Below are 27,598 nucleotides of genomic sequence, written 5' to 3'. Positions count from 1 at the left end.
ATCTGATGGGTCTTCACTGTATTATAACAGTGACCACAGCTTTTTTCCAGGATGTTTGTACTTCCTCTTTTTTTTTTAAATACTACTGAACAAAACCTTCCAGATCTTTATTACATTCTTCCCTCCAGGCTTCCAAACTTCCACCAGAATAATCTATTCCCAGAGACTTTCATGTAGATTGGTTATACATCACTGCTTTTTATCTCCTCACCTCCTATCTTAAATGTTAATTGTTTAGCTTCATCTACTTCTAACCTTAGCACATTTAAGTCTGCCGTAAATATTTCCATTTGTATTTTTTTCTTGATTTTCACATCTCTGCTTTGTACATATTTTCACCCAATTTCCAAAATATCTTTAATACCTCTACTGGATCACTGGTTATTTTTCTTAATGTAGGCTCTCTAAGTTTGGCAATAACCATTTCTACTTTCTGTTCCCTAAGTTCTGCTATAAATTTTTGTGCTTTGCTGTTTTTATCAAAAAACGTTTGCTTAACTGCAGTGTTTCAAAATACATGCATATTATCCAGGTGCTTCCTTATTTTTTATTTAGCAGTCTGCAGTGCTCTTCTTCTTCTGTGAGATTCTCCTTATTCTGCAATTCTTTAATCTTTATCAACCCCTCTAAATAATTCCTGTTACTTCTTAACCATATCTCTTTTTCTTTTATTTCTCTGTAAACTCTACTTTCATTTTATCCCACTCACTAGCTATAACTTCTGAAAAACTTTCTGTCATTCATAAAGGCTCCCGAAAATTTTCCACCCCCCCATTCCTTAAATTCTCTTTTTTACAGATAGGTGGGGAAGCACCAGTGTCTCATTTTTACTTTGTTACCCTTCATGTTTATCTTAGTAATTATTGATGCTTGATCTGAAATAATTATTGGACGTGTGTCAAAGCTCTCAATTAAATGCATATATTCCTGTGAAGTATGGATTCTGTCTGGTGCAACCCAGTTGTTGTACCTTGGGGAATAATATGTCAATTCTCCCTGAGTTCCTACTAGTGAATTCACATCTTCTGCATCAAATACTTTCAAAATTTTCTTCAGAAATCTATCTTTTTTGTTATATTTTCCCTTGTAGGCCATCCAGATTCATCTTCATCACTCCAAATCAAATTCGAGTTCCCACCTATAAGTAATATTCCCTGCTGAAAGCTAATTATTTCTCCAAAAATGTTTTCTAAGCTCCATAATAGCAGTTTTAGATGGAATATAAATACATGCCATCATAATCCTCCTTCCTTGCCAGTAGCCCCTTACTACCACAAATTCGCCGTTATCTTTTTTTCCTCTTTTTTTCATTATTGGAACTCCTCTAGCAATTATTGTAAGTACTCTTCTTTTCCTTTGTCCCTGATACTCTGCTGAATATCCATCCTGAAATCTTTTCTTTATCAAATTCACATGCTCAGTTCTTTCCAAGTATGTCTCCTGTAGCATTGTTATTTGCACTCTGTAATTCTTAATATAGTCTTTCCTTTTTATCTGGATCTGTGAGATTATTAAAATTCTTTGGTAACAATGAAAGTGGTGCTTTCATGATAAGAGGTTAATATTCCCACCTGTTATATTTGACAGCTTTCTTAGACGTCTATTTCCAGGTTTTTGTGATACATGCACCCACTAATGTTTGTCAGGTTGATCTTTTATACAGTTGTTTCTTGCCCTCTCCATATGAACCCATGTTGCATTTCACAAGACATTTTTTTAAGAAAGCCCTCAAAACGCACACGCACACACACACACACACACACACACACACACACACACACACACACACACACACACACACACACAGAACACCCCCAATACATGTTAACTATATACAAATCTACAAAACTATGTATATCTTTAAATAATGAAGTTTAACCCTCCTAATAGAAACTATTACCCCAAACAGACAGGCATTTTTTGATCTAAAGCTAAAGTTCTCCATGCTAATACTCTTGTTACTGCCCATGCTTCTACTTACACTAACTCATCTCTGTTCTTGTTTTATCTATATTCCCCTCTCATTTGTGAAAAACAACTTGCATGCTTTTAGAAAACATTAACTTTCAGCCTCAAAGAAACCAGTTCTCCAGCTTTTTATTACCGTATAATCAGCTTGTCTCCGTGGAAACATAAGAAGAAGAATTTAGCCGCCAGCTGTAGGCTTTTAAAATCATGCCGAACATTTTTCATTAAAAGAAAACTTCTTATTGTATTCAGTGTTCTCTTATTTACTTTTTCCACTTAAACTTATTAGCTTAAGCCAAGGGTCTTAATCAATATACCCACCTATGCAAAATTAAGAGAAAAGATATCAGCTCTATGTATGTTATGATCTGTGTACTTTTACACTCACCCCATCCTATATCTTAGCGACCCAAGATTACAGCCTACTAACTTGTGTGCTTTTGCCCAGTCTTTTTTTTCTCTTTTTATATTGTAATGCCTGCATGTCTTAATACTAAAAATGAAGAAAGAAGAAAAAAGACATCTGTTTACTTTGACATTTTTATCACATACATTAACATCTGAAAATATACTTTAGTATATAACATCTAATTCATATCATGAAACAATTTGTAGAAGTACTGTTACAAAACAGAAATCGTTTTACTTGGTTACCTTTTTCCTTCTCTTCCCTTCCTCTGAGTGTCCTTCCAAACATAAATGACATGAAATGTAGCAGAAGCCTTTCAGTCTTCAGCAAGTTAAAGTCAACAAAAGTCCATTCTCTTCACTTTTTCTTGTACAGCCATATTTCACAAATATGATTAATGCTTTGTAATCTTACATTTATTCACTAATTTCTGTGTTGTTGGTCTATTTCCTGTTTATCTACATTTCCAAAGTTCTCCCAATTCTTCTAGTGAGCACTTATGATTTTCTCTGTCTCTGAAGTGTGTTTCATTGGAACATTGGAAAAAGGCTTTACTGGAAAAATGTATTAGCTTTATTTCAGAAAATTGACAAGTAGAGTCTCCTCCTACTTGTTGGCTTACTTTTTGTTCAACTGTTGTATGTCCTCCTTTGCCTGTTCTACATCAAAAATAACTTTGATCCTTCAGGAAAAAATATTCTGGAGACAGCTGGATATGCAGCTTGAATCTCACACCTGCCTCTCACATTCCCTGAGTGATAGAATAATTTTGCTTCTGTTCTGCATAGTGTACAGTAAATAATTTTCCACAAACATTTTACTGTCTCCAACTTTTAATACTTTGCCCTTCTGCCACAGTTTTGTCATGATCAACTCTTATTGCTGGTAGGTTTGCATCTTTACAAATACAGGTCTTGGCTGCTTTTTCATGACCAGTTGTTTATTTGTGCCTTCATAAAATTATTACAGTCTATAGCTTTTGTTTCTCTGATACATGAGAAAATCTCAGTTTTCCTTGTGTATTCTGTTCTCTAAGTCTACCATTTTTTGAAACATCTTTCTTTGAGCAGTTTCATGCTTCTCCAGCCCTTTCTTCATTTTGATCACTGATTTCTGCAGTTTTTTTCTGTTCATCTGAATATCTTTTTAAAGATTCTTACATTTTTCCAAGACTTTTTTTATTTGAGTTGATATATGCCTTCAGTATTTTAATTTAATCAGTTCTGAGCACATTTGACTTTTTTTTTGTCTAGAATACTGGAAGCCATGTCTTGTACCAGAGTTGGAGCTTGAATTTCTTTTTGCTGAATGGCTGCAGGATTCTTCCCAGTAATTGTTTTCTGTTCACTTTTTCTAATTGATTTTCTTTCAGGCCCTCATAGTTTCTTCTTTGCTGGCATCCAGCTAGTATAATTACTAGCTGGAGACTGATTTTACCAAAAGTGGCAGAGTTCCTGGCCCTTATCTCTCAGTTTTTTTTTTCACACTGTGAGAGCTGAAGTTAAGCTGTTGATCAGTATGCAGACATCTTGGAAGTCCCCCCTTTTCACATTATCTATACCATGCTTGAATATGTGTAAGGAGATGTACACATGGGTACTGTGTGATTAACAGTTATTTGAGCATTTGCTTAGATGTTTTCAAACACTGCTACCTGCTTGTCTCCTTGCCTTCTTTCTAGTCCAAATAAACCTGGCCAATGTCATCTGAAAATGTGTTCCTCTAGTGGCCCTAGTCAGAATGGATTTTTTGGGCAGATAATGTTTCCCTGTAATAAATGAAGGCTTAAAATAGTTATATGTGATGCAGTATCCCTCTTGGCAATGGTTTCTGTACCCTGTAACAGTATATAGTGCAGGCCATTGGGATAATCTGGAACATCTGCAGCTTTAAGACAGCCTAGCACTACTAATTTACTACTTTTACTCTTCCTCCTCGGGTGTATTTTTGTTCCACACCCTTTTACTAGGACATTTGAACTGTGCCGTCTCATCTGGTTACAATGGAAAAAATATGCTCCAATATCTTGGCATTTATGTGAGGCAGTGTTTTCCCCTTTTGGTTGTGCTGCCTGCTTTGAGGATTTAGATTGCCTCCTGGAGTCTGTTATACCCATGTGTGGTGTTAGGTGCCACTTTTTTATGCAGTTACACCCTGCTGAAAAGTCAGAAATCACGCCCCTCCTGACACACACACACACACACACACACACACACACACACACACACACACACACACACACACACTAGTGATATTACACTGTTGATTTGCTAACCAGATTCTTATGTTCTCAGGCAAAGTACCTGGTGCTGGCTCCCTTATTATAAGGTTTAAACTTGACATTAACTCATGCATTTCAGAAGTAACTACACCTAGGAGCCTGCTTCTCTACAGAAGATGCTATTGACATAGGAGTTCCACAATGATCTATCGTTGGTCCATTGTTATTCACTTATTCTTGTGGTGTATTTACTGACACTGTCAACTGTCTTTTTTCTGTTTTGTGAACTTTTCATATAAACTTCAGACGTCAGTTTAAAACATTCAGAAACAATGTTTAATTGTCACAATTCAGATATTCTGCTTCTGATGTTTTGGGTGTGCACTGATTGCCTTTCCAGTGAACACAGGAGTTAAAAACCTAACTAACCTATTGCCTTCAATCAAGTTGGTGTTTATTACACAGTCTTTCAGCTGCCTTCTTTTTAATGAGGATGCAGTTTGTTATTAACCTTGTCATCTGTCTTTGAAGAAAAAATTTTAGCACTTTGCAAGCACTACCTCAAGTGGTCTCATTTTCTCAGTTTCCTCAGTTTTTGGATGTTTGATGTCTAGCTGTAATCTTGTTGATTCAAGCTGCACCTCAGGTTATCTGGGTATGGATTGGGTTACTTTATTGCATAATCTGTATCATCAACCACTACCTGGCTGTCACTGGTTTCAGTGAACTGTGTTTTAGCTGCAGACAGAGCTGTGTTCATGTCCTTCCCTTGGTTTTGCACTCATTAGTGAGTTGAAACGTGAACTTTTTCCATACTCCATAAAACTCATTTTTGCCTGTCTTCTAACTACTCTGACTAGAACAATAAAATAACTGTTGTGCAAGCTATATTGCTGCACATTTATATTGTAGTTGCAAGAATATACACAATTTATGGTTACAAGACCCAGTCTCTGGCCACAGAGTGATATATGCAATAGACAAAGGCTGTAGGCTTTAACTTCCACAGTACTGATGTCATATGTGGACTGTGACGGAAACAGCAATATAGGATTTGAATCCCACCACTAGTTTAAGTTAGTATAAAAAGGGCAGTTGAATTTAAAGGTGTATGGTAAATGTGCACTGCTCCCTTGGGTAATGACTAACAGATACCATACCCAAGTAAGCAGTACACTGTGCATTTAAAGATCAGAATTGTAAGTTGTAACTGGCTTCCCAGAATTTTGTTCACCTCTGAATGAACCCAGTACATTCCATTGCAGTCTTACCAAAACTAATTAAAATAACGCCATCATTATTTCTGGATGCATGTCCAGCTCTAATCTCACATGTTTTAGGGTAAAGGTAACTTCTCAGCCCCAACATCCTCCTTCCCAAAGTTTAAGGACATACTGCCATTAGCCAAATTTCACTGGCAAACCAAGAGCACAAATTATTCTTTACCCTTATAATAAGTTTGCCTTCAAATAATATTTTAATGGTAGCAGTAGCTCAAGCAGTTCACTTCAAATGGTGGACGCCCACAGTTGGTTTTACCAGTAAAGTGCATAAGCCCTTAAGCTAATATGTAAGACATAAGCCACGAGCATTTAAAGGTGAATAAAAATACTTGAAGCAAATAAATAGAGTAAACAATTTCCTTTCCAAATAAATATACAAACAGTGCAGAACTTGCATGATGAGTTAAAAATATAGCTTTCAAATAAACAGACAATTTTTAGAAAAAAAAACTGCCTAGCATCCCAAACTAGAAGCTGTCTGCTTCTGGCTAATAGATGTACAGCATGAACTGTCTTATGACTTTTGAGTCCAAAATAGACATTTCAGATTCTTCACAAGTCACATAATAACCAGATAATGTTCAGAAAAAAAAAACTGTCTTAACATCTAAACTAGAAACTGTCTACTTCTAGGTAAAACTCACATTGTGCTTTTAGCAATTTACTTACAGACAATTCAGTTTTGGCCCAAATACAGTAAGGTGGTTTCAAAGTTACCTTCAAAACATAACATTCCAACTACACCTTGGAGCCTGCTTCTCTACAGGAGACACTATTGACACAGGAGTTCCACAAGGATCTATTGTTGGTCCATTGTTATTCACTTATTCATAAGTGATATATCCAGAGACATGCCCCACCTCAGCTTAGTCCTTTATGCTTAAGATATCTTACTACCTGGATCGTGTAAGAATACCTTGACCATTTTATAGAAACTACAGCCTAGCTTTATGGATTCATGCCACTGGGTGAATAAAAACAGGCTTCTAATCAATCCCTCAAAGTCTAACATCATGATATTTGGCACCCCACAAAAACTCCATAAATCCCCAAATCTGATTATTACTGATACAGACAGCTACCTTCTTCTACTAGTAGCAGAACATAAGTACCTAGGGATCACCTAGGACCCTACTCTTTAATATGCCAAGCATACTGACAATATTATTAGTAAAACACTCCAATTAAAACTGTGCTGTAGAATTTCACACCTCCTCATCCATGTAGCTCATAATGCCTTAGTTAAAAATATGCTTATCCCTAAAATCAAATATGGGCTCCCTCTTGTAACCTTATATTACAGCTCAAACACATGTAAAATACAAGCTACTGTAAACAAAATCTGTAGACCTATTCTTTTTGCAGGATCCTGAACTCATCACTACCAACTTCTACAGCAGTAACTGGCTACCTATAAATGACAGAACCACATTTCTTCTTAGTTGTCAAATCTATGAGCTCTTTAATACCCGATAGGATTTGTGGCCTGCCTTTGAGAGATCACTCTTAGGGAATTTAATTTGATACTAGCAGATGATCCTGCACAAGCGTATCACAAGCAGGCAGCTCTGCTGATGTGTACTTTCCCCAGTATTAGGGGACTGTCATCCATTCTCGAGTACCCACCTGTTTCTCATTTGACACTTATTAGGTCAGTGCAGGACACTGTCAGCTGGAGCAAAGGCTCTCCCTCTGTTTCTAAATGTATCTGCTAAGGATACAGTACAGAAGGTTCTTGTCTCTATGACAGATAAGGATAGTTAGGCATCTTGTTCCTAATCTCTCTTCCACATAACCCTTTCATTGGAAAAACACTTAGTCTGATGAAGTCCAATAAGACCCGGCCATTATCTCCAATTTCAGCTCCCCAAAAGAGGCTTAGCCATATTTGTGTGAGAAGGATAAGAAACTTTGGTTCATAATCCCTTCAAAGTCTATTCTTAGCTTTTCTTGCATCCCAGAGGCATCATGTCCTGGTCCTTTTTGTCCTAAGAAGGCTAATGCTCCTTGTAAACTCACCCTGCACCCAGGAGTGGAATGAAGCCTTTGCCAAGTGTCATTCATTCTTTTGTGATCTCTTCTTTCCATCATAGTCTGGAGACAACAATATTGTTCCATACTACTGTTAGATAAGGAATAAATTAATCTCAACAGGATGAGAGGGTGTTTTTCTATGTCACTGTGGGCCCCTTGGCCCTGAATATGCTTCTCTCATAGGTCAAGCCTTTCTGTTTGAAGCTGTAGAACAGATTAGGATTCCTGGATAGAAATGAATGGGCAGGAGGGTTGTCACTCAGCCCATAAATGACCAATCACCCCCCTGCCCCAAAGTGGAATGATTGGGTTAGTCGGCTGCAGATAGAAAAGCTATCAGGCAAAAAAAAAAAAAAAGAGAAGATGATGTGGGGGGGGGGGGCAAATCTATACCACTCTTGACCCTCACTCTCCAACTGTGAAGGTGGGCCACTTGAAGAAACATGTTACTTTAGCTCTCTAGGTGCCTGGTATTTCCTTTCTGTCCATCTCCTGGATGTTCTGAGTTGAATTGTAAAGAGCTGTTATGACTGGAGTATCTGGAACGTATTAGTAATATTTCTTCACTCCATATGGAGCCATCTGGAAAAGAGGGCAAAGTTGCCTCTATTTTGCTGTCAATCTTCAGGTACTGGGGCATGAAAAGCAATTGTATCCTTCCTGTGGAATGGAAGATTCATCTGTTCCTTTCCTCTACTTCCCGTGATCCTGAAGGTTCTTAACAAGGTTATTTAAGGCGATCATAACACAATTCTTATAGTAGCTCTGAGGCTGAGACAGATCTCGCTTCATAACTGTGAAGCTGGGCCATTCAGAGAAAATGATTTCATCCTTGTGTGTATTCAGTATTTCCAACTATTTCCTGGATGCTGTGAGTCCGTTTTCAATAGACTACTATGACTAGAGTATTTGGAACAAGTGCAGTTTGTTAATCTACATTTAGGGTTGTCCAAACCAGACATGCATGCATTTAAGACTGCATTATTCCTGTATGAGGCCAGATCCTGGGGCCATTTGTTCAAAAACTGCTGCCCTATTGTGGAATAGGAAGTTTGTCTACACCTTCCCACCACTTCTTATAATCCTGAAGGGTCTTTTCAATTTTCTTCAGAATTGTCCTAGTGTGATCCTTATAGCACTGCTGTGGGTGAAGCATCCTACAGCTTCTGTCTGAGACTCTCCATGCCTGCTCCTGTTAAATACTTGGAAGTTACTTATGGAGATGTCACACTCCCTACTGAATACGTTGCTGTTACAATTCCATTCTTGGCTGTTTAAGTTGTATTTTTTTTTTCTTTGGGGGTTTCAAATAAGGTATCAATAATTATTTTGGTATCATGTAATGATTCTTGTGTAACCATATACTTTTCAAAGTAAGAGTGTTTTGCAACCTTGGCATCTAATAGGGGTTTTGATTCCTTTGTGATTCCTTTACTTGCTCCGTGTCTGAGTTTCTGGATTACCTTTTCATTGTATCTGGTGTGTGTCTTCTTAATCATTTATATCCATATCAAGTCTTTTAGAATATGGCCCTAAGAATATTTAACATTCATGTAACTAGTAAGAACTTTCATTACAGACATGTTTATAATAGATAGATGCATACAATATATGTATTGTACAGAATTAAAGAATGGATTAAAACTTACAGTATTAGCATGCAGGAGGCTTACTTACATATATAAACATCATTTGCAAAAACTGCAACAAATACTGTCAGCTAGGTTTTATATTTGTGTTAGCTGTTTTTCATCATTTGTATTTATTTTGTAGGTGGTTCAGTATATTCTTCTTAAATAATGGATACTCTGTATGTACCCTAATTTCTTGAGGCAGTCGATTTAAGAGTGCTGGTGCTATTGTGCTAAAGCTTTTTTCACCTATGGAGTTCCCATCTCAGGGCAGAGCAAGCTTAGTGTGTTATCATTATCATTATTAGGATAATTATACAATCGGATGAATATTCATAAATTATCCCCTTGTGTGACTGGCCAATCACTCATTGAAAATGAAAGTAAGTTCTAATGTGAGTAATGTCATGGCATAAATGGCCATGTGGCCCAACTGCCTTGTATATTCTGTTGGTCTTAAATCACAAGGTGTAGCCCATTTTCCATTTACTAACTAGACTATAGTTATTATTTATTTATTTACATTTGTTGACCGGGAAAATCTGACTGCACACAGGTTCTTTTTCAGCGGCTGCCCGGGGAGAAACGCTCCACAATAAAAACAACAATTAAAAACAATTAATTACAAGTTACAAAAAGTATAGGTAGGTTTTGTTTAACAATAGTAGTAAACAGTTATAGTTCAAAATGAAATGATTTAATTAAATGGTACAACACTTATATCATTGGTGCCATAAAGACTAGCAAGTATTTTAATAGCTGAGCTAGCAGCTATTACCCTTGAATAACAGTGGCTAAGATTACAGCTGAGATATAGGTTTACAAGCAATGTATTTGGCTGCAATCCAAGGTAGTTAGAGGGGTGGAAGAAAGGGATTAGTGAGGTTGGGGTAGAGATGTTAGAGAATTTTGTTACAGGGGCATGTCCAATGCTCTTTTAGATGAGATTTTAGAGCAGCTTTGAAATTAGTGCATGATGACACAGACATTATAGTGTGAGGAAGGGTATTCCATAATTTTGCTATGGAGTAGGAGAAGAGAGCTTCTCCAGCAGAGTTCATGGCTTTAGTTCCCTGTAATTGATTTTTGTTGCCGGAGTGTAGTGGTCTGGTGGTATGATAGGGTTGGAGTAGATTTTGGAGGGAGGGGACTTTTAGAGGATGATTTAGTAGTTTGTGGGTGAGTGAGAGTTTGTACCATTGAAGGAGGTGAGGGAGTTCTAGCCAGCCTAGTTCAGTAAGTGAGGTGCAGTAGTGGCTACAGTAGCTTGGCCAGTGGCAAACCTTGCTATTTTGTTGTAGCAAGCTTCGAGTTTACCTAACTCACTTTGCCTTAGGTTGGTAAATATTGGAGAGGCGTAGAGTAGGGTGGAGATAAGGTGGCTATTTGCAACTGAAATCTTGGCTGTTTTGGTGAGGAATTGCTTATTTCTATATAAAGCTCCTAGTTTTTCGTGTACTTTTTTATGGTTAATGAGATATGGATGTCAAACTTGAGGTTATTGTCAATTTCAACTCCAAGTAGTTTGGTGTGGTCTGTTGGGGGGATAATGGTTTTGTCATTGCCGTTAATATTAAATTGGTGGGTGTTTAGATTGTGTTTGGTGGGTTGGAAGATGAGGAGTTTTGTTTTGTTTGAGTTAAGTATTAATTGTGCATCAGAAAACCAAGTTTCAACTGGGGAAAAGGCTTCCTGTGTGGTCTTTTGAAGTTCAGGTAGGGAGTGGGCTGATCAGATGATGGTGGAATCATCTGTGTACTGTATGAGAGTGGCTTGTTTGGTAGCAGAGGCTAGATTATTAGTGAATATTATTAGTGAATATGGAGAAGAGTAAGGGTCCAAGGATGGATCCTTGGTGAACACCTATTGAGACAGGGAGTTGGGGGATATATCATTATGGCAAACAGTGGATTGATGGCGGTCAGTCAGGTAGCTCTGGAACTAGTGACAGATTGAGAGAAGGAGAGAGTACTGAGGACAGTGATGAGTTGTTTATGAGAGACCATGTTGAATGCTTTAGATGTGTCTAGCATGGTTGCAGAGCTGAAATAACCATTGTTTGTATGTTGAAGGATTGTATTAGTGAAAGCAAGTAAGGCAGTGGTTGTGCTGTGGTATGGTCGGAAACCATGCTGTGTGTTAGATAGGAGGGTGTTAGCAAGGAGGTAGCCTAGAACCTGAGAGTGAATGCATCTCTCAAGTATTTTTGATAGAGGAGACAGAATTGCTATGGGCCGGTAGTTGGCGAATTCTGTGAAGGGGGATAATGTGGGATATTTTCCATTGTGAAGGGACATAGCTTTCAGATAAAGATCGGTTAATCAGGATTGCAACTGGGTAGGCTAGGGCTTCAGCTGCAATTTTAAGGTACTCAGCTGGGAGGTTGTCAGCTGCTAGTTTTGTGGGTTTTAGTTTCGATAAGAGTTTTTTTGTGTTGGAGGTAGGGATAGGAGAGAAAGTGAATGCAGTGGGCAGGTTACTAGGTGTAGTTGGAGGAGGTAGGGGAAAGGGAGTTGTGTTGTTTTGCTAGTGATAGAACAGTTTGTGTGAAGTGAGTGTTGAAAGAGGTGGCAATGTTTTCAGAGGAGTTTGTTTTGTTTGGTGAGGGATTCCTACTTTTCCTGAGTGGAGGATGGAGTTGATGGTTGACCAGAATTGTTTAGGGTTGTTTTGGGTGGAGTTCAGGGCGGACTGGTAATACAGGATTTTGTCCTGTTTGACTTTGTTACATAATTCACAGAATTTCTGTCTATCAGAAGGTTTTTTTGTCTTGTGATTCCAGGCTCTATCTCGGATTTTCATTTCTGATGTATTAGCAATGAGAGAACTGCCTGAGATGTCGGGAACCAAGGAAATAGTGTTATTAATTCTGCCCAAGCATACTTTAGTTTGATCAGTAAATATGAATGGAAATGGAATTATTCTCTCCAAATCCTAAAATTAGAGCCAAATTTATTCACCAGACTATGGGTAATGTTATGTCATTCAGAGTTTATTCTGCCATTGTTTTCTTTTAGGTTACTACAATGTTTAATATTACCTTTGCATTTCCTTCTGTAATTAAAGAATACTTTCTCATTCTGTTCCATTGCAGAAGTCTACCTCTGTGCTATTTTGGTCTTTAGCATAATTTTTTGGGAGATGGCCTTTTTCCAACTTTGTTACTAAGATGATGTTACACTTGTTGATACATTTTCACCACCTTGCAATCTTAATTTTGTCCTGGAATGTCTGTTTCTTTCATCCTTTGAACCTCTGTTTACCTGTGGTATCAGGTTCTTCTCTCCAATGACCCTCTTTCTGTTATTTCTGAATTGCAAGCCTTAGTGTATGAAGAGCCATTTTTGATATTCCAAAGGGCAAGTATTTTCCTTCTTAAAACTTTTCTTTCCCTATGGATCGGTTTCAAAATTTAAATAGTCTATACATCTAACGTAATATTTCCTAACTCAGTCTGCCTTTGGAGAAATACTGCTGCACAAGCTTGATGTAAGTGCACTTTAATTATTATGCTAAGTGTGCCTGTCTTTAATGAAAAAAAACAAGCTTTTGCTTCCTTTCCTAAAGGCAACAAAGAATCGTTAGTCCCGTGACAGACTTCTGCTTCCTTGATGGCTATTTGTATTATACTTTGTCACAGGGTAGCTTGATCATACCTCTCAACTTCTTTACTCAGGAAATAGGGGCAAAGTCAAATAATTATGGGCACAAAGACCAAAACCAGGGGCATTTTTTAAATATTACTCCAGTTCACTTAAAAGGTAATAAATAGATCAACAGGTTTTGCATTACCATACACTTTCTGAACAGTAGGAAGCATCAAACTGTAATGTCTGTCCTTATTGACTGATTGAAATCCTTAGTGGATTTATAAGAAAACAAAACATTTTATGAGGTACATGAGAAAAATGTGAGGCAAAATCAGTGGCAGATAAGAGCTGCTGCATACCACTGTAAAAGCACTCTCAGCCCAGGCAGTTGACAAACCTACTGCATGTTCTTAAGAGATTTATGTCTAAGATATCTGTGAAGCAGTGTCTTGGGACTGGTTACAGTATTTTCGTGAAACACCATATCCTTGATTTTGCCTCCAAAGCCAGACTGATCCTCATAGGACTATTTTAAGTTTTGTCCTACCACCAATTCTGTTTATGGACATTCTTGGAAGATTTGCAGTGTTGAAATCTTTCCAGTGTTTTTCCAGGTTCATTTATGACAGTTTAGTTAAAAAGGTCCTCAGGACAGCTCCAGGTCTACCTGGACTGGAATCAGAGGTCCCATCCCTACATCTTTTTTGTACTATATTTAATGACCCATATTCCCCTCACTGTGTTTTAGTAGTCACAAGCTGAAGAGGATGAAGTAATTTACTGTTTCTTGGTAGTCTTCTGAAGCTGTTGAAAAAGCTTGGAAATTGCTGAGTGTGTCCTGTGCTGGTAGGAAGAATGCAGTGGTGAATAGTATTCTAATTCCAGTTCATTAAAATCTGAAGTTATGATAGATATTTAAGTAACTAAACTTTCTGGAGTATCATTGTGCTGCTGCAGTGTATTGAGAGTAATATACTAAGGCATTTAACCAGAAAAAAGAGGAATTCCAACCCCAACAACAACAAATAATCAAAAAGAGTGTGTTGCTGGAACCACACTGCACAAGCCATGGTATAAAATGCTTTTAATACATGGAAACACAAACATAAACACTTGACAATTCCTTATATGTTTTCGTCCTCCAAGACGTCATCAGATAATATTTTTCACTTAGAGAAGCACATTATATATGCCACAGTTATGAAAAATAACCAATAAGGACCTTACATCAATTGACATATGTAAAAGAAATAAAGGAATAGAAGCACCTTATTCAAACATAGTTACTACAATAAATATATATAATATAATAAAACATACAGAAATACAACCTTCCTACCATTGAATACAATAATAAAAACACATAAATTACATAATATTAAATACTTGTAAACTAAAACCCAGTCTAAAATGTTGTTAAAAAAAATATATATATATATATATATATATATATATATCTATATATATATATATATATATATATATATATAGGTTACCGTTGGAACATCGACTGCTCGAAACATCGACACACGGAAACCCGGGTCCAAAACATCGACATGTCACTTCTCCGAAACATCAAAATATCGATGTAAAAATGTTCGAGACACAAATAATCGACATTGGAACACCAGCACATGCAAAATGCCAATCTGCATTGAATGGTCCAAGTAACTCAGAAACATCAGCATAAAACAAATTAACACATATATTTCAACGTGCAAATAATAATAATGTATGCAAATTAAACACTTTCCAGACAGACTATTTCCCCTATCACACTTCAGCTCCTCAATGCGCCCATGTTTAAATTGAGTGTCGAACATTTGCAGGTCGACCAATTACACTGTCGGTGAAGTGACGTGTCGATGTTTTGGACCCGGGTTTCCGTGTGTCTATGTTTCGAGCGTTTGATGTTCTAACGGTAACCTATATAGATATATATATATATTTTTTTTTTTATATAAAAATTCATACATTGATCATTCCCTATACAATGCTAGCCTCTACTGGTCAAAATTAAAATTAAAAATGTTTCAAAGTTTGGCTGCCCTTAATTTTAATAGTGGAGCCAGGGAAATGTTATCATTTAGGCCAGGGTGTCTCCCAACATCCAAAAGGACCTACCAGTACAATTCCTGATATTCCAATCGGGTTTCTCAAGAGCCCCCCTGGCATCCAAATGAACTACTTCCAACACAAAAATTAAAAAGTTTGCTTGAGCACAATTTTGTAAATGCTTATATAGGGCCTTTGTTTTCATTATTTTTACTAATATTGTAAAAATGCTCATAAATACTTCTTTTCAGACATCTTTCAGTCTTCCCTACATAAAAGGTGCTACAAACTTCGCACATCACTAAATAAACTAAACCACTAGTATTGCAATTACTATAGTACATACTTTTAATGTCTTATTTCTAGATTTGACATACACCTGATCAACATTGGCCACAAGACTACACTAGGAATATTCCCCACACCTATAAGTACCCAATCTCTTAACTCCAGATTTTTACTGCCCTTTTCAAATAATTCCTTCAAATTTGTACCTTTTTTAAATATGATATTAATGGGCTTATTTTCTAAGCCCCTAAGATCAGTAAAAGAAGTAAATTTATTCCACTCTCTCCTAATCACTGCCACATTTGAATCACTATTATATTCCATTGTAACTGCCCTTCTAAATTCACTATAATTTTTCGCAGCAACAGAGGATATAAATTGATCACCTTTACCTAAAATAGGCATATATCTTGACCTTCGCTGATTTTTAACATAAATGGTAGTGTCCTCCAGCAACTTTGCCGGATATCCCCTCTCCAAGAAGAGTTTTTCTAAAAAAACACATTCTTCCTCAAAGTCTTCATTTAGAGAAGTGAGTCTACTAACTCTTATCAGTTGCCCTTAAAAAGACTTATTTTCTGTACATACGGGTGGGCACTCTCAAAATGTAGATGAGAGTTGGAAAAAGTCTCCTTTCGGACAACTTTTGATTTTATACCCCCAGTGGTTTTAATAATACTCACATCCAAAAAAATCCACTTTATTGAATGTAACCGAACTTGTAAATTGCAAAAAAAGAAGTAGTTGTACCTAAGTACTCTAAGAATTCTTTCAACTTCTCCTCTGATTCCTAACAAAAAATACAAATGTCATCAAGAAATCGCTTGTATAAAATCCAACAATCACAAAATCTAGAGTTAAGGACTTATTGTTTTTCCCACCAGGCTAAGATGATGTTGGCATAAGTGGGGGCACAACTGGCCCCCATAGCTACACCCCTCACCTGGTGGAAATATTCTCCCCCATAGTAAATAAAATTATATTTTAATATCAAATCCATTAAATTAAGTATAACTTGTAATTCATCACTAGAAATTCTACACTTGTCCACTAAGGCTGCCTCCAGCCAATCTAATCCACTGTCCTGAGGTATTACTGTGAATAAATCTTTAATATCCACAGTCACAAAAATAATACCATTGTACACCTGGTTTAAATCAATCCCCTGAAGGAATTCCCAGGAGTCTTTAAGAATATTTTTTTCTGTCCCCCAGTACTTTTTCAATTTTACATTTATATATTTTCCTAAAGGCGCAGTCTTAGATCCTTCAGCAGACACTATCGGTAGAGGGGGGGGGGGGTTTCTTTGTTATTGTGGACCTTGGGAATCCCAAAAATAGTTAGTATTCTAGGGTGAGGCACATGCAGAAATTTAAAAGTTTCTATATTAATTAGTCCTTCCATTAATAAGTCATTAAGGGCCAACTCAATTTTCTTATATGCCACATGAATTTCGTTCCTAGAAACCCTAGTATAAGTTAAGGAATCACCCAGAATATCCTGCATCTTTCCTTCATATATAACCTGGTCTATAAGGACACACCCCCCCCCTTTGTCAGGCTTTATGACCCTAACCTCTGAGTTCCGCTGAAGTTCACCAAGCAACCTTTTCTCATTTTGATTCAAATTATATCTATTAGATTTACCTATAACTTGCCTTAATTTATTTTCAACAATGGACTCAACATTTTTCAGTTGAGGATGTATTGGGAGATTATATTCACTTTTGCATTTTAAACAAGGCTGTGTGTGTGTCTTTGCCTGCCCCTGAAATATAACCTCAAAATTCAACTGCCTAATAAACATTTTAAAATCTAATAATAATTTTGTGCGGTCACATTTCCTATAAGGGACAAACTTGAAACCTCTAGATAGTAAACTAAAATGATCAACAGTTAATTCCGCACCACTATAATTAAATATATTATAATTTCTATATGTATATACATTATCCTTGCATTTAATTTCATCGAAAGTGCTTATAGGCGACTCATCAAACAACAATTCATTAGAGGTTTTCTCAGTAACTAATAATGTTGAAATCTCCCCTTCCACCAACATTGCCCTCTCCTTCCTCCCCTCTGGGCCCGGTGATAATACTGAGGGGCCCTCTGATTCATCAGCCTTTCAGAGCATCTGAGAGGGGGATACTCTAAGGGTCCAGGTGATTAGTCTCATCCATCAATTCATCATTATCAGGTACCACTCCCACCATAATTTTCCCCAAGTTTGCCACTGCTAACTTTTTTTGGTGCAGGGTAGCATCGCTTTTCCTTATACTAAGGCATTTAAAGACTGGCACAATTGGTCTAACAGAGGTCTGTGTGTATGTATATATATATATATATATATATATATATATATATATATATATATATATATATATATATATATGGCTTACATTGATGGTAAACTCTCTGTCTAATACATTATTTGTAATTTATACAATGACCCCCCCCATTAATATTCAAAAATGTGCACGCTGATTGGTCAGCGTGCACGTTGTAAATCAAAGTTATAGTAATGGAAAAAGGTCCGGTCGCCCGGACTTTTTCCATTACTATTAACGCTTTTGTTACAGCAATGGAGAACACAAGATCTCCATTGCTTCACACTGTCTCGCTATGTTAAACTCCTTTAACATAGCGAGACAGTTTGTAAAAAGCAACGGAGATCTTGCTTTCTCCGTTGCTTTTGCCCACAGCTCTGATGTACTGCATAGGCATACGCATGCGCAGTACATCAGAACTGCCGCATAATACCAGACAGCTGCGGAAGGGCAGCAAGGAGGCATTATACAATGCCATTATTTAAGAAAAGTAATTATTTTTTTTCTTAAATAATGTCATTGTATAATAGCAATAACCCACTTCTGGGTGTGGGTAATGCTGGATTTACCCATGGTTGGCTTTGTTTGGCCACTCGAGAAGGAATGAGGTTTAAAAGAAGGCAGGACTTAAATGAGCCATGTAATGTTTGACAGTGATTGGGTAGATTATAGGTGATATATAATGTTTGCAACTGGGAGTGTGTCAGTATGATTTGTGATGTAAAATGCTTGCAATTAGGATTGTGTCGGTGTGGTTTGTTTTCATTTATATAAATGTATGATTAGCTATGTTATAAGTGATGCTTTAATAAAGACATTTCTTTAAAAAAAAAGAATGTGTCACTGTGACTGTCTAGTGAAGGTAAGCCTCAATAGTCAAAACTTTACTAGAAAAAAACAATGTGGTTTACTGTATTACAGTGGTAAATCATTCAGACTTTGTCATTTCTATAACCATTGTCCCTCCCATCTTGTACATATATATATCATGTTTGTTTCAAAATGTGTGACACTTATGTATTTTTCAGTCTACGATCTGTGGATATGAGCAACAATGAAATCCATGATCTTCCTCGGCCATCACGGTGGGAGTCCTCGAGCTTAAGAGAACTAGTGTTCAACTGCAATCAGATATCGGTTCTGGATTTAAGTGAGGGTGCTTACAAATGGTGTCGCCTAGAAAAGTTGCATCTGGCTAACAACAAATTAAAGGAGGTAACATTTCTACATAATTTAGATGCACTCAGCATCTGTATGGGATCTATTCCTAAACTTTGGAGCACTTTTCAGAAAGAAAATGAAATGCATCCATAATTAGCTGTGTGTAATGAAAAAGAACAATGTGTTAGAGTGCATAATCACTTGAAAAAAAATTTGTGGAAGGATGGTAAAATGCTGTTAATATTTCTAAGGGCTTCCATATCCTTACAGTTTGCATTTCTCCTGAAAAAAAACGTAATACTACCCATGGTAGCATACTTGTGCGTATGAAAGGAAGAGAATAATCCATATCATTTCACTTCTCTTTTCACACAATCCCCCTCTTGTGTATAAACATGTGCGCGCACATGCACACACACACACACACACACACACACACACACACACACACACACACACACACACACTCTGTCTCTCTCTCTCTCAAGGATTCACAAACTCTATATCCATCTTTAATATTGTACAGGTCAAGCAATACATTTTGAGCCCTTTTTACTGTTTCCTGTTTACAAACTATCTGACCTCCTCCAGGTAGCAGTCGGTGGGCCAGATCACCTCCTTCTTCCCAGGAACTGGTGAGACAACTTCAGCTATTAACTCCCATCCCTTTGTGTAACTCCTGCAGCATCCAGACCCAGGCTGTGTAGTTGAATCTTTGTCTGTTGGGCTGCAGTCAGGGCACCTTACCTCTGCTCCATGTAAGCAAATGCCTTAATTGGTTTATGTGGTTGGTATAAATTCCAAGTTCCTTTCATAGATAAAGGGGCAAATATCTTTCAGATACATTTCGCCTCAGAGCCATCCCACATATTATTAGGAACAGAGGAGTCACCAGTTAATTTAGACTTGTACTGTGTACCAGCAGACAGGATCAGAAATTACAGTAGCTTCTGAAAAATCAGTCAAATTATTGTTGTAAGATTGTGAGCTGGTTTTGGTTGAAGAACTAACATCTACTATGGACTAGCATTTTATTATGGTGACTTCACTGGGGAATATAGCTAACTTCTTAGCACAAGAAATCTGGACAAAGCCAAATGTAATATGGATAAAGCTAAAAAAAAATAAGGACAGATTTTAAATACTGCTCTTATAAACTTAGAAAGTTACTAGAATAAATGTCTTGTGTTACCATGCATTTTCTGATGGATATTAAGTCAGAAACTCAAATGTGTGTCATTATATATTGAATTCAGTCCTCACTGATCTATTACAAAAATCCAGAAAACCACAAATATTATGAGGAACAGACTAAAAATATGAGTAAAAAATCTGGACATTCTGCAACAATCTGGATTTTTACAGATTACAAATATCCAACTTTTCCTAAATCCCATCAAAACCAAATTATCCCTATTCACTCCCAACAAATCTAAAACCTCTCCTTTCTCCTTCTCTATCACTTCCAGAAATGGAACTGTCATTGCTCCTTCTCCCCATACTAAGCGCTTTGGTGTTGAAATAGACAATAATCTTCACTTTGATGTTCATATATCTTAAACTGTCAAAAAGGTGCATAAAAAATGGGAACTCTGTACAGACACAAAAACTTCCTATCAGATCAGGCACCAAACACACCTATTGTCCACTATAATGTATTCAGCACCAATCCTAACCCACATTAGGACACTTGACCTTGACAAACTTGTATCTTGTTAAAATAAAATTGCCAAGTTTGCTAGTAACTCCAACTTTAGAACCCTCCACTGTCTGACTCTAAAGGAGCTTCAGTGGCTAGAACTTCCGCAATTACTAAATTATCACCAACTAGTTATTGCATACAATATTCGAAGAAATCCTGACAAGACCCCAGCACTGTCAACTACTGACTCACTACATAACAAATCGTGCCCTCCGCTCTTCCAGCAGATCCCTCCTATCAATATCTAGGGCTAGCAACACTGCAAGGAAAGCACTTTTCTCACACACCATAGGTAAAAATTGGAATAGCCTCCCCAACTCTGTGACTTCAGCATCAAATACTTTACAGTTCAAAAACTCACTAAAGGTCCATCTTAAGAATTCCTGGCTATGTCCACGTATTACATAATCTTCTTCTATTCTTTCCTACTTCTCTTACCTTCCTTCCTACTGTAACCATGGTCTTAGTTACAGAATAAAGTTTTTTATGAATAAAGTGATGTTCACAACACAAACTATGTAGATACATAGAACCTCTATACAAGATCTTCTATGTTATAAATGTGCTATTATTTTTTATCTTTTTTTTAAATGTTTCTACTATCAGTTTTCTGTATTTGTAAATGTATCTTTTGTTGTGTAACTAATGTGGAATATTTCTCCCCGGGCCTCCGCTGAAAATGGACCGTCGTCTTTCCCGGTCAACAAATGTAAAATAAAATAAAATATGAACAATTGAGAGGTATGCTGGGGAGTATTTACAGTTGTGGAATAGACTGCAGTGAGGCTTCACTGCCTCCTGCATCACTGCAGTGCCCTGCAGAGTGACATGGATACTCTAATGAAGATAGTACCGTCTTCAGTTGTCTGGAATTTGTAAATCTGATTTCTGATATTCAAACAAGAAAAGGATCACATTTTCTTCCTCACCTTCAGATGAAGGCTATTCTATGATGCCTGCCAGTTTCCTTTTCGGCTTTAACACAGATATGTAAAACCAATGTCAGTGTTATGTGGCTCCTTTCCTGAACTATCCTTTTTCAGTGCTTTGGTGTACATCCTCTGTGAGGCCTATACATTTAGTGTGAGGTACTGTTTCTCTTGTGGTGTTTCTGATTTGGGTGTCAGTCAATATCTGAAAACTGTAACTGTGATCCACTGAAGATTGAGACTGTAAATACAAATGGGAATGCTTACTAATTCAAATATTTTAGTCATACTCTCAACTGTCCAGAATTTCTCAAATTGTCTCAGGCTGTCCCAATTTTTGCCTCACTTTTTTTGTTTGTTCCTTGTAAAATATGTGACTTCCTGTCAAATCATTGAGAATTTCAGCCACTGAATAAATGACAGATATTTGAGTCTCAGACTTCATATCCTTCAGTAAATTGATGTTAATGCAAACCCTGTTATTGTAGCAGCCTTCTAAGTTTATGAGAGTGATATTTAAACCCTGTCCCTTATTACTCTTTTCTTCCCTGGTATTTTTGGCTTTGTCTACAATTGTTACATAAAGAAGTTGAGTGATATGGTTTTAGTACATGAGACTATTCCCATAAACAAAACATCTAAAACCCATAACATCGAATTTCATAACATTGAGACCAGAACATCTAAAACCCAAAACATCGAATTTCATAACATATAACAGTACAAATCACATGAAAATAACATCCCCTCCACATATAACGACATATAATGACTCCAAACTGCAAAACACACTTTTTACTAAGTTTCTGCAGGGAGGCTTGATACAGTGGGGTTAGGAAATTAACTTTTTCCCACTGTAGTCTGATCTTTGAGTAGGTATATTTAATTTACGGGGGGGGTGGAGACCCCCACAAGGAGGGGTGTAGGGGGGCTTGCCCCACTGCAGAAATGTAGTAAAAAGTGTGTTTGGTAGTTTGGTGGTGTTATATGTGGGGGGGGTTATTTTCTTGCGATTTGCTCTGTATTCTGTGAAGTCTCATTTTATTTTTAGAGTTGCAAGACTCAACTATGGGTCTCGCACTTCCAGTAGAGAGCCATGAAATAGCTGAGCTGTTGTTGGGCATTTCATTTGTGCCACAAGACTGGCAGGATGTAGCCTGGCACCTAATAAGTTTGGTACCTAAAACTTTACCTGGCAACCTTAGCCTGTTCCCCTTACTCAGTGCTGAACGTCTATGGATCTATTACCAGATGTCTGTACTCATGCATTGAAGTTAGTCATATCGTAAAATAGCCCCAGACCGTTGTTTGTTGCTAATACTTGTTAGAAGTGTTTTCTGTTGATTTATGCTAGATTTTACTCTGTTTAACTTTCTGACATTAACTTTTTTTTCCTTTTTTTTGTTGTTGCTTGATCAGCTGTTTGATCAGGTTATGCACTTACCCCCCCCACACACACACACACCTTTGGTGATGTTTTGATAGTTTTTCTATGTTTTTTTTTTTTTCCAGACAGCTTAGTCAAAAAGCAGGATTTTCACTCCTTCAGAAAATGTAAATGTGAGGTCAAAATTCCACCTACTAGGATAAGTGTGCTTAATGCTTGGAAAAGGTTATTTTCAAAGGAATGCCAAATCTGTTCTAAGCCCGCTGCAAAAAAAAAAAAAAAAAAAGACATAGAACACGATTGGATAAGAGAAGATCAGGTCTAGCAGTGCCTCAGATTCTCTGTATAGTGCTTCTTCTAGCACCAAATCAAATTTCCTGGACTAGTTGAAGAGAAAGTTAGCAGTTGATAAAATATACTGTCATTTTCTAAGTTGTTTCTGAAGATGATGTGCTTGTAGAACATACTTACACTGTTGGTAGTGATCCTGGTGTGGTAAATGCAGGGAATAAAATATTTGTTAACACATGTATTTGCATATCTCTGATGGAGCCCTCCTTGAAAATTCCACCATGTTTAAATAAGCTGTGCAAACAGTTTTTGTGGCATTCAAGTAGCAGAAAGAATGTGTCTTTAGATTGTAACTTACCAGATGAACCATGCAATGATATGCTTCCTGCTGATGCCATTTTGCACCTCCTTCCTGACCTTTAGTTCAGAGATTCTGCGTGTGACATCTGTTTGCACCTTCTGATAGGGGTGTAGCAATCAAATTTCATTTTGTCCTCCCAAGATCTTAGTGCTACCCCCCCCCCATTGTACACCACCTGTTAATTAAAATGGACACATCTCTCTCAAAATGCTGCTCCCCAAGCACTTAATAAATACAAGTAACATTTTTAACTGTTCCCTCTAAAAGTATTAAAGGTATTGCTTTTGAATTAGCAATATTGCATCTCTTGTTGGAGGCATTCATTTAGATAGTTGTAGACACAATATCACTTAAAAAAAGCCATATTGATATGTTGCTCCGAAAAAATGTACAAGGAGTATGCCTGGCTACACCCTTGCCTCCTGCATGACTGTAAGTTCAGAGATTGAGTGTATGACATGATGATAGTTTGTAATGTTCTTCACACATTTCTAGTACTTTATCAACTTATGAACAGCATTTACAGGACAGAAGAAGGGTTAAAAGGTGTTAATATCTTTGTCACACCTGCATCTGGCTGCAGAGGTGTTAGCAATAATGTTTTTGTCATTCTCATTCCCCAAGATGTTATTCATGCAAAATCTCATGGCATCCAAGTATATACCTCTTGTATAATGTGGTTAAAGTCAAGTATACACATCAGGCCATACCACTTAAAATGTACATGATATATTTGTTATGAGTTATGTATATATTTATGGTATGTGTATGTATGATTGCATTTGTGTTGAAACAGTAATTGTGTTATGTATAGCTGTGTTTTGTTATGCCTATGTTAGTTGTTGTAGTGTTGTTGAAATGCAGGCTATTACTGTGTAGCCACATGAGGGCATGAGGGTATGACAGTTGTTTGAGGTACGTGGCATACATATTATGATTTACGTATATATACAAACACACAATTACAAATATATATATATATATATATTTGTATATATGTGTGTGTGTGTATATCTATATATATATATATATATATATATATATATATATATATATATATATATATATATATATATATATATATATATATATATATATAGGTTCATAGGTTCATACTAGGCTATCTGCCCTAGGGCATTTACAAGCCTAGCCAGTGTGCGCTTGGCTTTCGCCACCCTTTGAATTGAGTTTACTGTGCCCTTTTTTTTAGGTTAGTTTACTGGGCCTCTGTCTAGTAGTGACAGACGTAATCCCCAGGGTAAACCTACGATCTCCCATCCACTCGTCAAGATTCCTCTTGAAGAGAGTCAGTGAAGGGCTCTGCCTAACATGGACCGGGATTCTATTCCAGAGCGAAGGGAGCCTCTGGGTTATGAATCTATCCCTCCAGCATGTCCTATTTATTTCTGTGCTGAGGTTCAAGTCCCTCGAGTGCATAGCTCTAAGGGAGTTGGATTTTCTGAGGTGGAGCATGTCCATTAGTTCCGGGTTGGACATAGCTTTATACGTCAGGCATAGATCGCCTCTTAGTAGGCGGTATGCAACTGAGTAGAGCTGGAGTTTCTTTAACCGAGCAGCATATGGCATCTGTTTGAGTCCCTTGATCCTCTTTGTGAGGTACTTTTGGGGTCTTTCTAGTTGCTGCAGGTGTCGGGTAAGGTACATCCCAAATGGGGCATTGTATTATATTATGGGCCTGATAAGGGATGAATAAAGGGGCAATATGACCTCCCTTGATCTAGATGTGAATCCTTTCATGATAAGGTGGGCTATATAGAAGGTCTTTCTAACCACTTTGGCAATGTGGTTGTCAAAGGAGAGATTACTATCAACTTGGGTCCCCAGGTCCCTAATTACTTCTTCCATACTTAATGGGTTACCACCTATGTGGTAATTTGTGGGCACGTTATTTTTGCCAAAGGGTATGACTATACACTTTTTGGCATTTAGATTTAGTCCATGGCTCTGGCACCATTTATCCGTCTCTGTGAGGTCTTTTTGGAGGATGCTTGTGTCAGCTGAAGAGTCATTTATGGCGCCCAGTTTGCAGTCATCTGCAAACTTGGTCAGCCACAGTCCTCCTGTGTTAGCCTGTACCTCAGAAAAATGTATACCGAACAAGAGAGGTCCCAGGACTGAGCCTTGTGGGACGCCACTTGTAACTGGTTTTGAGTCTGACACGGCTCCAGCAATTCTGACCATGTTGGTTCTGTCCTTGAGCCAGTTTGCAACCCATCTTATGAGATAGGGGTTTATATTCAAGCTGGAGAGCTTATCTATGATGCCCGAGTGTGGTATTGTGTCAAAGGCTTTCGCGAGGTCCAGGTAGGCAGTGTGGACTCCCTTCCCTTCATCAATGGCCTTGGTGACTGTTTCAAAGAAGTTGACCAAGTTCAGGAGGCAAGATCTGCCCTTAACAAAGCCAAATTGGGTAGGATCCAGTGTCTGTGAGTCCCCAATGTCTTTGTTTATGAGTTCCATGATGATCTTGTCCATAGCTTTGCAGACCACGCTAGTCAGGCTTATGGGGCAATAGTTTCCAGGGTCCGTAGAGGCACCACCTTTGTGGAGTGGGACCACTGTTGCTATACGCCATTCTTTGGGTACATATCCTGTAGTAAGGCTGAGATTGAATAGCAGCTTTATGTGAGGGTTTACCTCTTCTTGGAATTCATGTAGGACGCAACCCGGGACACCGTCTGGTCCCATTGATGCTGTGTTTTTTGCTTCAGAGAGGGCGGCTTTCACCTGAGCATCTGAGATGTTAGGGAGGCAGCACTCTGCTGGGATAGATATTTGCTCTTTTGTGGGGGGGGGGGCGTTTGCACTGAATCTGTCTGCCAGGATGTTGGCAATGTCTGTTGGTTCAGTGTATTTTTTGTCATTTTGGATCAGCTCTGAGCATATCTGGGAGTTGCCACCCAGGTTCCTAACATAACTAAAGAAAGCCTTGTGATTATCTTTAGTGTCCTGTGCAATTTTTCTCTCGAAGCTGGCTTTGGAGGATTTTATGAGGGATCGTAGTTTTTTGCTAGTACTGATCAGAGATGCCTTCCCTTTTAGGGATTTTGCTCTATCATGTAGTAGCTTCCTCCTTCTGTTGTACAGCTTATTTATGGCTGGGGTCCACCAGACTGGATGCCTGCCTTTGGAAGATTGGGTCTTGGTTTTGTTTGGGATAGCATGGTCCATGCATTCCTGGAGGTGTCCATAGAATGCGTTTATAAAGGATTCTGTAGTGTGGGCTGTAGTTTCCACTGGCCCGGGCGCCTTGAAGGATTCCACCTCGGTTTTGAAAAGTGTGAAGTTTGCTTTTGAGAAGTTTTTCACTGTGGTTTTCTGGGCTGGGGGTGGGTTCGGGATGTGGATATCCAGTGAGATTAATTTATGGTCCGATCTTACCAGTGAGTGGTATACCTCTGGTATGGAGCATACAGTCCCCATGTTGGTGATGACCAGGTCCAGTATGTTTTCCCCTCTTGTGGGAGTGGTGACTAGTTGTTCCATAGCATTTGAGTTTATAAATTCTAGGAACCTTTGGGCTAGGGTGTTAGGGCTTGAGTAATGCTTCCAGTCTATGTTTGGGTAGTTGAAGTCACCCAATGTAATGGTGTTTGGAGAGGTCTTCATATTCTCCAGTGTTCTCAGGAAAGCAGAGTGGGATTCCTGATTTTGAGAGGGTGGTCTGTAACATGCTACAAACTGAAAGGCAGTTTTGCCCACTGTTAGTTGCACGTGGATGGTCTCTGATGCTTCGTGCAACGCCACTAACCTGGAGGTGTGGGTATCTTTGATGAATATGGATACTCCCCTTCCTTTTGTGGTTTGGTCCGAGTTTTGGGGCCGAAAAGCATGATATGAGGTATAACCTGGTAGTGCTGGGGTGCTCTCTGGAGCCTTGAACCAGGTTTCTAGCACTGCACAGATATCGGTGTTCTCCATACTGAGGAGGGCTTCGA

General features: G+C 37.9%; 1 protein-coding gene across 1 annotated transcript in view; it reads left to right on the top strand.

Moving 5' to 3' along the window:
• Positions 1–27,598, top strand: part of LOC122815022 (leucine-rich repeat serine/threonine-protein kinase 2-like) — a 2,570,681-nt gene that overhangs the window by 1,012,997 nt on the left and 1,530,086 nt on the right. Inside the window, 1 exon segment of the mRNA XM_044087274.1 lies at positions 18,837–19,023. Within this exon segment, the coding sequence (XP_043943209.1) occupies positions 18,837–19,023 (187 nt within the window).

Source organism: Protopterus annectens, chromosome 11.part0 (assembly GCF_019279795.1).
Source record: "Protopterus annectens isolate FY-2018-M chromosome 11.part0, PAN1.0, whole genome shotgun sequence".
NCBI classification, from domain to species: domain Eukaryota; kingdom Metazoa; phylum Chordata; order Ceratodontiformes; family Protopteridae; genus Protopterus; species Protopterus annectens.
This window is presented reverse-complemented; position numbering and strand designations above follow the sequence as displayed.